This window comes from Molossus molossus, unplaced genomic scaffold (genome assembly GCF_014108415.1).
Source record: "Molossus molossus isolate mMolMol1 unplaced genomic scaffold, mMolMol1.p scaffold_m16_p_8, whole genome shotgun sequence".
Classification (NCBI taxonomy): Eukaryota; Metazoa; Chordata; class Mammalia; order Chiroptera; family Molossidae; genus Molossus; species Molossus molossus.
The window spans coordinates 38,848,941-38,861,689 of record NW_023425402.1 but is presented as its reverse complement, the minus strand read 5'-3'; the positions used below and the strand labels follow the sequence as shown (position 1 = coordinate 38,861,689).

The following is a 12,749-nucleotide window of genomic DNA, read 5'->3' as shown; positions in this document are numbered from 1 at the left end:
ATCTTTTGCTGAATCATTTTAATGTGTTTCTAAAGCAAATAAGAAACATCTGTAAAAAAAAAAAAAAAAGTAAGAATAATCCTGAATGGTGCGGAGCCTCTAACGTTACGCAAGTCTTTGCTATCTTAAAGCGCCTTTGTAGCTCACTTATGATTAATGCCTGTGTGGGAGGAGATCTGTGAAATGTGTTTTGGGTGAAATTTCTCAGTGTTGGTGATGATCAAGTTGAAATATCTTTTGGAAGCCGCCAGTGTAAGGCGTAGGGTCCTTTGTGTGAGTTACGATGCATAGGTTATATTTAGACCTATAGCATAAGATATCTTTAAATTTTCACTGTAGTATGTGTTTCCAGACCTTGGCAAGAGTCTCAAATGGCTGCCTTAGAAAGAGCTTTTTCTAACAGACCAGCGAGATGGAGAGAACAAGGTTAACACTTTTTCCTGTTTCACTCAAGATCACAATAGGAGGACGACAGAACAGTGTGCTCCTGCAGAAACTGAAGCCTGACACTCCTTACACGATCACCGTGTCCTCCCTGTATCCTGATGGCGAAGGAGGTCGGATGACGGGAAGAGGCAAGACTAGTAAGTGAACCCAGACCCCTGTAGCTTCTTTAATAACTGCAATTGGAACGGAAGCACGTTTATCTGGAAACAATGAGGTGACACAGAGATTTTCTAATCTTTAAAAATGCATTTAAAAATAATATATATTGTTTTACATCCTTGTTTGGAGTTAACTGTCTCTGTTTATGGAGAAAACACTTATTATTTTCTAGGATTAAAAAAAAATGTTCTGAGGCCAAAATATCTTGTGGAGAGATGAAACATGTACCAGAATATTGCAGACATTTTTTCATTTATTCACTACTTTAACAAATATTTGTGGGTGCCCACTCTGGGGTGCCTGCTATGTTCTGAGCTCCTGGGAGAGATCATTGAACCTATGTTTCGTGTGTGCTTGGCTGTTCGGATCACACTGTGGTGTGATTTCTGTGCATCTCAGAGCCTCTGAATACTGTGCGGAACCTGAGAGTGTATGACCCTTCTACCAGTACCTTGAGTGTTCGCTGGGACCACGCGGAAGGAAATCCTCGCCAGTACAAGCTCTTCTATGCACCAACAGCAGGTGGTCCAGAGGAACTGGTAATTATTTCCTACAGTGAAAAATGCGTGTTTGTTTAAACTGTAGCTGAATGATTTAAAAGTGGAGCTAAAGGAGCTAAAACATAACCGATATGTTTTAGCATCAATGAAATTTATGTTCACTTAATAGAACTTGACAGAGAGGCGGTTGGTGCTGTGGCTCCTGGGTGATAAGGAGATTGTGGGGCATTAGGGCTGGGGAAAGTAATCACTCCAGAAGTTCTAAAAGGGGAGTCTAGGGTGAGTGTAGGGGTCTAGAGAAGTCTTCATAACCTCTTGTAATAGTTTATAGGAGGACACTAATTCCAATATTACAGAGCTTGCTTCTTGACTTGGTCTTGAGTTAGGATTTTGAGTATTCTATTGTATGAAGTATTATTTTTTTACACAAGTTTTTTAAACCAAGTGCTTTATGTTTTATTAAAATCTTTAGGTACCAATCCCTGGGAATACCAATTATGCCATTCTTAGGACCCTGCAGCCGGACACCCCGTACACTGTCACAGTAGTTCCCGTTTATACTGAAGGTGATGGAGGACGCACCTCAGATACTGGAAGGACATGTAAGTAAGAAGGCAGAGAAATCTTTCCTCATTATTATAAATTTTACTTTTCTTTATAAAGGCTGTATAGGCCCATTGAAAAAAAATTGGAAAATTGAGAATAACAATATAAAAACATAAAAATTACCTCTAATTCGCCTCCCAGACCCTAACTATTACTATTTTAGTGTATGAAAGAAAAAGTGTATAATGGCATTTGTCTTCTGAAATGATAATTTCAAGATTTATAAAACGTATACAATCATTAGTTCCCCACTTTGGTTATTCTCCCACTGATAGAAATTCATTGAACTTTGCTCTGTGCTTTATTCATCTCTGTGACAGTTTGTTTTGGAATTGTTTGTATAGTGTGACTCTCTGAAATCTGTTCATGACATTACTTGATAGCACATCTCTCTGATTTGCTGAGAGAAGCGCCTTTTGGCATTAAAAATCTGTGTGCTTTCCTTAGCCACTAACATCTTGAAAACCAGTGTATAGTGGTTTTACTGTTTTTTTTTGTAGTGTTTCTTTTTTTTTTTTTTATCCTCACTCGAGGACATTTTTCCATTTTTTGTTCAGATAGGGCGGGAGGGAGAGAGAGGAAGAGAGAGAGAGAGAAACATCGACATGAAGGGACACATCGAGTGGCTGCCACCCGCACGACCAACCAGGGCCGGGGACAAACTGCAACCGAAGTATGTGCCCTTAACGGAAACCGAACCCGGGTCTCTCTGGACCGCAGGCCGATGCTCCAACCGCTGAGCCAAACCGGCCAGGGCTGTAGTGTTTCTTAAAGTGTTGTACATACTTATAAATACTTCTTTGGCTTTAAAAATATGCTTTCTGATGGCTGGAAGGAAGCAAGTATGGATGGTGCTTTCAGTAAAAGATTAGTGGTCTAGAAAGATGATGCTATTGACTAAGTTACAGTTTGAGATGCGTGGATTTAGTTTATGTTTTTTTAAGTCCCTTTTGGGGCAGATAATTGAGAACTGAGGATCTTATTTCTCCCTACTTTGCCTTTAATTTTATTTATTTATTAAAACAATTTTTTTTCTTTATTTTTTAGAGAGAGGGCAAGGGAGAGGGAGAGAGAGATAGAAACATTGATGAGAAAGAGCATTGATTGGCCACCTCCTACATGCCCCCCACTGGAGATCGGGCCCACAACCTGGGCATGTGCCCTGACAAGGAATTGAACCGGCAACCTCTGAGCTCAACCACTGAGCCACATTGGCCGGGCTATTTATTTATTAAAATTTATCTTTATTATTGAAAGTATTACAGATGCCCCTCCTTTTACCCCCACTGACACCCTCCCCCACTGACACCCTCCTCCCCACTCTCCCCACCACCCTCACTGCACTGTTGTCTTTGTCTATTGGTTGTATATATATGCATATTAGTTCTTTGTTTTATCTTTTCCAGCTCCTGTCCCTTCCTTCTGAGGTTTGTTGGTCTGTTCCCTACTAATTTTAGTCTTGGAAGACATTCATAGAATTAGAAACACTGTAAAACTCCTCCTCTCTCTCTCTCCATCACCTATGTTGGAAAACGGAAGCTCCTTTTCCAGTTGTCTTGTTCCTTATCCCTTGTCCCTTTATGATCAGCCCAGTATTACTACAATTATTAGCTTGTTTTTATTGGCAACAACTTTGCTTTCTTATAGATAAAGACCATAATTGACTAACATTGTGTAAATTTGGATTTGGAGAGTTAAAATATGCTTTTGTATATAGATACTTAGGAGTTTAAGGAGGATGGTATTTTATCCTTTTACAAAGTATAAGTTCTGGAAAAGTAATAACAAAAACTCAACATGTATAAACAGACTTAAGAAATATGTGTTGACTTTTCCTTTCTCAGTGGTGAGAGGATTGGCGAGAAACATCCAAGTGTACAACCCTACGCCCAACAGCATGGATGTTCGCTGGGACCCGGCCCCTGGGCCTGTGCAGCAGTATCGCATCATGTACTCTCCCGAGGCTGGCACGGCGCCCTCGGAATCTGTAAGTCATTTTGTCATCTCAGAGCTCAGCCGATGAATGTTGTAGATTCTGCTGCGCCCCCTGCCATGGCTGCTGGCCCAGAACAATAAGCTGGTTGTTGAGTGGCACCAAGTCTCAGGGACACGTCATCTCCTGACGAATGTAGGCTCATGTCTGTGTCATGTTGCGAAGCCTGTGAGAATGCAGATATGCCCGAGTGTGGTGATTAAATGATTGCTTTTGATGAATGAAGGAAGGTGTATTAATTATAAAATTCGTTAGCAGAAGTGAAGGTTGGGGAAAATGCCAATTAGCAATATGAATTAAAGACTCCAGGAATAAATGCAAATCATTGCTAAACCTAGTCAATATGGGCTTTTGTTGTCAAGTACAAATGTCGTATTATGAAACTGTCTTAGAGTATTTCTCCACTGGCTCGTACAGATTGCCCAATCTATCCTCAATTCAGAATACTATGTGGTTTTTTAGTAAAGTAATAATTTAGAAAGCAGAAATTACTAATTTGAATAAGGACAGTCCCAGAACACTTAAGGAAAAAGTAAACTTACAGACTAAGTTTATTTACAAGTCTCTTTTAAAAAATTTTTTATCCTCACCCGAGGACATTTTTGCATTTATCTTCGGATAGAGCAGGAGGGAGAGAGGGAGGAAGAAAGAGAGAGAAAAACATCCACGTGAGAGAGACACATCGAGTGGTTGCCACCCACACAACCCCAACTGGAACTGCAACCAAGGCACGTGCCCTTAGCGGGAATCGAACCTGGGTCTCTCTGGTCCGCAGGCCAGTGCTCTAACTGCTGAGCCAAACTGGCCAGGGCTATTTACAAGTCTATAAAACTAAACAGTAATGATGAACAAAGATAAACAAATGATGACCAGTACATGTGTTCTGTAAGAATATTGATCTGCATGACCCCGTGTATGCTAGGACATATTCAGGCAATGCTGACCTTGTCCATTGCATAGAGTTGCTCTCTATTTGAATACGGAATTTCTCCCCCACCAGTGTAGAAGTCTCTTACGTGTGTCTGACATTCAGGAGTGTTCTTTGGGTTACTATCATGAGCCCTGGGTGCTATACTTGATAATATTTACACTAAACAGCCCTGGCCGGTTTGGCTCAGTGGTTAGAGCGTCGGCCTGCGGTCCTGAGAGACCCGGGTTCGGTTCCCGCTAAGGGCACGTACCTTGGTTGCAGTTTGTCCCCGGCCCTGGTCGGTTGTGAGGGTGGCAGCCACTCGATGTGTTCCTTTCACATCGATGTTTCTCTCTCTCTCTGTTCTTCTCTCTCCCTCCCGCTCTACCTGAACAAAAGATGGAAAAATGTCCTCGGGTGAGGATAAAAAAAAAAAAAAATATTTACACTAAACATAAATGCGAGATGATCAAAGCTACTGAAGTCGAGTGTGAACTAACTCTGGAGAGGAAATTTCTGAGGCCAAGTTGCATCTGATGGTGTGGGTTGGGCAGATCTCATGAAGAAGCACAGCAGTCGGCTTCTGACGTGTCTGGGCTCAGCCATTTATTATCAAAGTTATTATGCTGACTAATAAAAGACTTGGTAAATGTTTGGGTTTTCATGAGGCAGAACTTGGCTTTTCCTCCCCTCCAGATTGTGGTGCCAGGAAATACCCGCACGGTGCACCTGGAGCGGCTGGTTCCGGACACACCCTATTCCGTGAACATCGTGGCTGTCTACTCGGATGGAGAGGGGAATCCCAGCCCCGCGCAGGGCCGAACTCGTGAGGCAGAAATCCTTTCTCCACCCCATTCCCTTGTAACTCAGTTGGCAGGGCTTCTCTGAGTGGGCAGTGCTACTCAGCAAACATAATGAAACATGTTTCATTCAACAGGAAGTGGTCATAGTGGTTAAAACCATCCTTTTCTTTCCCAGTCTGTACATTTATGTAGTTTTATTTCCCTGGACGTTCAGCATGTAACAGTAGCTCTGGAATGTAGCACTTTTCACCTTAAAACCACAGAAGATATGTGTTTTAGCATAGAAGTAAACAACCGAGTGAATGGTGAAACACCTGATCCTTGCTTCCATAATCTGACCAGAGTAAAATTCTTTCATTCTCTCCATCCCCACGTCATTCATGCTTACAGGCGGCAAATGACTCTATTATCTTTTACTTATTTAGTACCTCGAAGTGGACCAAGAAATCTGAGAGTCTTTGGGGAGACAACCAATAGCCTCTCTGTGGCCTGGGATCATGCTGATGGGCCAGTTCAGCAATACAGGATCATTTATGCTCCCACTGTTGGCGATCCAATTGATGAATATGTGAGTCTGATTCTCATTTATTTGAGCATTTTGTAGCCTGACCTGGTTGGAGGGTAAAATGAAGCTTTCTTCTACAGGACTGTGCTAGGGGTAGAGTTGAGTCCTGACTCTTGGGTGTCAGTTACATTCTATATGACTGTCTGACGTGATACTTGGACCACCCGAATGTGCCTAGTGTGGCCTTCCACACTACAGAGAATCAGTGTCTTTGGGGATCATTTTTATTCTAAATACAGATGGAAAAATCGGTCTCATCTCATGAAATGCATATTTCTAACCACCTAATTACACCATAGGAATTAAGTCTAGTGAAACATGGTCCCAATGATTCTGAGCTACCTAAGTTAAAGTTCAAATGCTCCGACTACTCATAGATTCCCTTTTTCTTTAAATCTAGTTTCTTTACAAGGTCTTCCTTAAATATCCATGCTAATTTGTCTCTAGTCTCTCTAAATTTAACATTTTTCAGTACACTTTGGTTTGGGAATACACATACTCTAATATTAACTTCAGGCGTTTTGAGTGCCATGTTTTATCTGCCTAGAACCAGATTCAAGTTTCTTATAGCATGGCCCTCAGTAGGCATATCCATGAGTCAGCACTTTCTTTAACGTTCAGTCATGGTTTAGTGAAAGATCACGGGCCGCGTTCATCTTCATCGTAAAGCAGTCTGGTGTGTTGTTTGCAACCATTTTGCTCCATGCGTTCTCTTTGATCATTCTTCCATTATCCCCATGTTATAAAATATTTCACCTGCTTGAACTTGATATGTTCAGCCTTAGTTTAAGCTCTTGTTTTCATTAATCTGAAACACATGTAATTGCCATTTAGTGTTTCTGATCAAAATGAGATAAGCCTCATTGCCACACTTAGGGTGCCAAAGCAGGGGCATCCGGCCTCAGTGTTTGTTCAGCCTTTCCAGGTACAACTGTGCAATTTCCCTTCAGTATCTGAAAACAGTACAAATATAATTTCTTCCCCCAATTCACCGTTTGTAATCCAGGAACTCTACTCTGGGGATCACCGGCAAACTTTAGGACTGAAAAAGAGATCTAGCTGATTAGTTTCCTTTTCTTGGAGGTAGTTATATGCATTTTCCATTTCTTCTTTTTTATCTAATTAGTATTAGCCGAACTGATACTCTTGAGAGCAGAAACTCTCACCATGCCTGGCTCACAGTGAGTACTTGGTACATTTGTTGAAGGAATGCACAGAAACGTAACATACCGATGAGACATGAACGAGACAAACGCACTACTGCGCGGTGCGGTATTCAGTAATGTGTTCTGAGGTGTACACGTTGTTGCTTTTCATCCTCACGATTTTCATCAGAGCTGCTAAGTCATAAGGCTGGTAAATGGCTAATCTGGGATTTGAGCCCAGATCGCTGTGACTCTAAAACCACTCTCCCATGCCCCACACAGGCAGTGTGGACAACCTGCCCTGCCACGCGCTGTTGTGTAACAAAATAAACTATGAAGAAAACATGACTGTGAATGAGAATCGATAAAACAATATTGTCTTTTGATCTGAAAGTCCTATAGCTGGTAATGAATTTATAATTTAACTTCCCCCATAGACCACAGTCCCAGGCAGAAGAAACAATGTAATCCTGCAGCCCCTGCAGTCTGATACTCCATATAAAATCACTGTGATCCCTATTTATGAAGATGGAGATGGTAGTCATCTGACAGGAAATGGAAGAACTGGTAAGTGTCTTCTACCTTTTACAATCTTTGACTTCTGCCTTTACCAATGCAGCTCAAATACTACATTGGTATTGCATTAACCTTTACATTAGACATTGAATTTTGTCAAAATGGTATGAGAACAGAACTTGTAATTTTTGACTGTTTGAAGGTCCACTTAAAGAAGAAAAAGGAGGCAAGATCTACATATTTTGCTTTACTTGAGATAGTGTTGTTTCTCCTTTGGAAAACCATTGCATCTTCTCGGAATATTGTTTTAGTTTGTGTGGTACAGTTAAGCTGGTAGCTATTAACTTGTTAATTTACTATCCGCAAGAAACACTTCATCATGATAGAACCTTGAGTGATAAATAAACCAGATGATTAGCATTTATCTTCTCTCTTTACAAATGTAGCTTTTAAAAAATATATGCTTTTTTTCTATTGTACCAAGCAATTTATAAAGAATCACCCGTGTTTGGGCCCCCTTTCTAGCCTATACTGTGGCAGTTTCTTAGGGTTTAGGTTCTCCAGTTTGGTTGCTCATTGGAATCACCTGAGGAGCTTTAAAAAGTGCTTTGCCCGGGAGCCAGCCCCGGAGTTACTGATGGAACTGGTCCGAGGTGTGGCCTGGGCCTCCTGATGTTCTAATGAGCAGCCAGGGTGAGAGGTACTGCAGTAGCATAAAGACATGCTAGGCTGCAAGTCTGGCTTCTGTTAACTGGTAAATATTGGCATTCCTTTTTTCCCCCACTTTGTTCCGCCTGATTTCAGGATCCTTACTACACTCAGTTGCCTAAACCTTTTTTGTGCTTAGATGACCGTGACAGCATTACAGACTTTGAGAGAGGTTCATTTGAAAGCTCTTTAGAGAAAAACAGGACTAGAGTCTCTAATGGCCAGGAATTTATGTATTTATTGATACCTACTGTCTATTGTACTGAAGCAATAGAGACTAGGTTTAGTAATTTTAATTTAAAATTAAGATATAGCCCTGGCCGGTTTGGCTCAGCCGTTAGAGCGTTGACCCATCGACCAGAGTGTCCCTGGTTCAGTTCCCGCTACGAGTATGTACCTCAGTTGTAGTTTGTCCCCGGCCCCAGTTGGGGTTGTGTGGGTGGCAACCAGTCGATGTGTTTCTCTTACATCAATGTTTCTCTCTCTCTCTCCCTTCCTCTCTCCCTGATGCTCTATCTGAAGATAAATGCAAAAAAAAAGAAGCAAGCCCTGGCTGGTTTGGCTCAGCGGTTAGAGCATTGGCCTGCGGTCCTGAGAGACCGGGTTCGGTTCCCGCTAAGGGCATGTACCTCGGTTGCAGTTTGTCCCCGGCCCTGGTTGGGTCGTGTGGGTGGCAACCACTCGATGTGTCCCTTTCACGTTGATGTTTTTCTCTCTCTCTCTCTCTCCCCCTCCCACACTATCTGAACAAAAAATGGAAAAATGTTCTCAGGTGAGGATAAAAAAAAAAAATGTCCTCGGATGAGGATAAAATAAATAAATAAATAAAATCAAGATGATTTAATTGAACAACTTCCCACTGTTTACTTTCCCTTAGGTTTTAGAATAGGTTTTGGTGCTTTTCTGGGGAAATGGCATATTTGAGAATATTTAAAAATATTTCCTTTATATTGAATTTTCCAGGAAGGGTCAAAGCCCTTTCTAGTTTCACCCGTGAAAATGTTATTATCACCTTCTCACAGACCACACAGACCCTGAGCCCAGCATACCTACCACCCGATGCAGGCCTCTCCTGGAGCAACACAGGGTGGTAATAAAGCATAATTTTTAAAACACCAAAAAAAAAAAAAAAAAAGTTTTCAGGTTGGATTTCTTATTTGGGTAATTCTATGAATAATAACTCAGCAACTACTTAACATGCTGCCTAACAGCACTGGTTTTACAGCATGTGGAGTTGGAGGCGGTACCTCGGAAGGCTTGAGGACCTACTCTAGGTTATGTTGGTGGAGAATAGAATGGTGATGGGAAAGAATGTCATTTTAGTCACTAGCGAGCTGTGTGGTCTTGGGAAAATCACATCTTATTTATGTGATAAGGTGGTTGGACTTTAGTCTCTAAATTGCTTTTTGGCTCTGACAGTCTGTAATCAACAACATTTAAACAATGGTATGAGATTTCCTATTTTCTATCATTCTGCATCATGTAACATCTGAGCTTTGGAAATCACCGGTTCCTGAGTCCATTTGAGTTGCAGTTTGAATATGGAAGTTTTCTGTTGAACATTTTAATATCTTTTGTTTTCCGGATAAGGAACTTATGGAATACTATTAAATTTATTTCATGGGGTTGTACTATCAGTACTTATAGCTGATACTCATCAAGTTCTATGCTCTCCCTGTGTGTCAATGAAAGGTCAGTAATGTGTGCCAATATTTGTTTGCAGTGGGACTACTTCCGCCTCAGAACATACACATCTCTGATGAGTGGTACACAAGATTCAGGGTATCCTGGGATCCTTCACCCTCTCCAGTTCTTGGATATAAAATTGTGTATAAACCAGTGGGTAAGGAAGCACCTTTATCATGATAAAAATGCACTGGAGAGTTATTTGGTTATGAGGGTATCCTTTGTTTCATCCCCTATGATTAGACACTATTAACAGTTCAGTTATATCCAGTCCCCTATGATCAGAGGTAATGTTTCTGGAAATAGCATTTAAAAGAGTGGTCTCAAGTATCGTTGTTACTATGGGTGTAGAGGAGATTCTCATTAATTTGCACAACTAAAAAGTACTACCTAGTCCATAAAATTGCACAAATTGAAGGTGTTTTTGTTCAGACTTCCTATGTGTTCTTATGATTATGAAATAATGCATATTTAAACAATATAAATTTCTGTATTTTCCCCATTATGTCAAGGATTTATTCCATTTGGGGCATATGTATTTTAGTTTATTTATGACAGGCTTGCTTTCAACGTCTCATTGACACTTTCACCTAAATGGATATTACCTTTATTAAATCATTTGTTATAATTCTATGTTCTCTCTACATGCTTAGAACAGTGGAAGAAAAGTTCTCTTTGCACCAAATGTGCTGGGGCATCTTCCATGCACCCAGGAACTTTCAGAAAATTTTCCTTGAAAGACATAGAGTACAAGAAAGGGAAGGTGAGCTTATGTAAGAAATGGAGAGAGAACTTAAAGGAGGAAGAGTGTCAGTAACTGAGGACCTCCAGTCACTGAACTTATAGAATGATGTCCAAGATGGATGCTCTTAAATCTTCTCTACAATACACTGAAAATGTTAATTTAGCACCTACTATGTGCAAAGCACAAGGCCAGCAAACGAAGCTTAGAGAAGAGGCTGGAGATTCTAAGGTAGTTGATTGTGTGATTGATTTATTCATTAAAGGAATATTGATTATGTACCCACTACATTCCAGGTACTGTACTATGCTTTGAGAATCAGAGGGTAAAGAATTCAGCCTCTGCTTGCAGCTTTGTATTCACCATATAATGTGGCTTGTGCTACAGTGAACAAGTGCATAAGGGCTTTGGAATTAATGGTGTTTATACTATCCTTGGAGTGTAAGTTAAGACATTTTGATTTTAAGAAAAATTTGAGATTAATAATGCCATATATCTATGTATTTTTGTGGTTGTTATTAAAGGTTCCAATGAGCCTATGGAAGTCTTTGTTGGAGAAGTGACATCATACACATTGCACAATCTCAATCCCAGCACCACCTATGATGTAAATGTTTATGCTCAGTATGACTCTGGACTCAGTGTCCCCCTGACGGATCAAGGCACTACATGTGAGTCACATGTCTTTGCATGGTTGTAAGAAAAAGGGTAGTACAGATTACCAGGTCAGCCTGTTTTAATTTTATTTCTTCCTAACATGTTTATGTTTCCTCAGCATTAAGTAGGTGACCCTTTTGTGTCCAGCCAGCTAAACACATCTATAAGTAGTATAATTCAGTGTACCAAAAATGTATATGACATATGTTTCGTTTGCAAAAATACTATATTTTGAATTTTGAAAGATAAAAATTATAATTTTATTTCAGCATGAGTGATCTGTGCAATTAGAGTTGGGAGGCTATGTAGTTTTTTTATTTTTGTAGTTTTTCTTGACATTTGATGTTAAAACATGTATTACCTAAATACATTGATTTAACTGAAAGTTTTCACAGAAATGCCATGATTCTTAATTCAGCCCAGACAGATTTTGTTGCCACCAAGTGCTTTAATAATGATTTAAGGACTTAGCAGATTGCCTTTTAGAAAAATTTCTTATTTTCCATGAGATGTCTTTGACATTTGTAGTGTTGAGAGGGTCTGTGTGGATTTCTTTCCTCTTGAAAATCAGCAATGGAAAGGGAGATTTGTTCTGTCTGTGCCACATGTTCATGTATGTTTCATATAAGAAAATATAGCAAGATTTTAGACATTCTTTTTTTTTGCCATAGTGGAAGTTTTAAAATTCAATTGTGATTAAAAGTATGCTTTTCTGCCTTCATTTACAAAGCAAATCTATTATCTTTCTGTTTATTTTGCAGTGTATTTAAATGTGACAGATCTGAAAACTCACCGGGTCGGGTGGGATACACTCTGTGTGAGATGGTCCCCTCACCGGGCAGCCACCTCCTACAGGCTCAAGCTGAACCCTGCCGACGGTACGTGTGCAGAACAGGAAAGAACTGGAGCTCATAGTAGCAACATTTTTAACGTCAGCAAAGAAGATGCCATTTTGTTTACAAAATTGTGTATCAAATGTCTCTACATGTAATTGATGATGCCACTGGCCTTTCCTTTGTGGTCACGGGCAGGAACCCGAGGACAGGAAATCACCGTGCGTGGATCAGAAACCAGCCACTGCTTCACTGGCCTTTCACCAGACACTGACTATGGCGTCACTGCTTTTGTGCAGACACCAAACCTTGAGGGTCCTGGTGTCTCTATCAAAGAACGTACCAGTAAGTTTTTGAGTAATCTGGAATGTCTCTGTTAGGCTTCGGAATAGGATGCTCTAGGTGTGGGGGACGGAAGTGACTCCTGCACTGGCCCGTCTCCGTACAGGCAGCAGTGATGATATAATGATGGCAGATTC

General features: G+C 40.6%; 1 protein-coding gene across 1 annotated transcript in view; it reads left to right on the top strand.

Moving 5' to 3' along the window:
• Positions 1-12,749, top strand: part of COL12A1 (collagen type XII alpha 1 chain) — a 107,158-nt gene that overhangs the window by 56,962 nt on the left and 37,447 nt on the right. Inside the window, exons 31-41 of the mRNA XM_036249070.1 lie at positions 455-584; positions 1,006-1,145; positions 1,579-1,708; positions 3,557-3,699; positions 5,312-5,441; positions 5,844-5,986; positions 7,566-7,695; positions 10,076-10,195; positions 11,305-11,451; positions 12,199-12,315; positions 12,469-12,615. Coding sequence (XP_036104963.1) covers positions 455-584; positions 1,006-1,145; positions 1,579-1,708; positions 3,557-3,699; positions 5,312-5,441; positions 5,844-5,986; positions 7,566-7,695; positions 10,076-10,195; positions 11,305-11,451; positions 12,199-12,315; positions 12,469-12,615 — 1,477 coding nt within the window. The remainder of the gene's footprint in view (positions 1-454; positions 585-1,005; positions 1,146-1,578; positions 1,709-3,556; positions 3,700-5,311; positions 5,442-5,843; positions 5,987-7,565; positions 7,696-10,075; positions 10,196-11,304; positions 11,452-12,198; positions 12,316-12,468; positions 12,616-12,749) is intronic.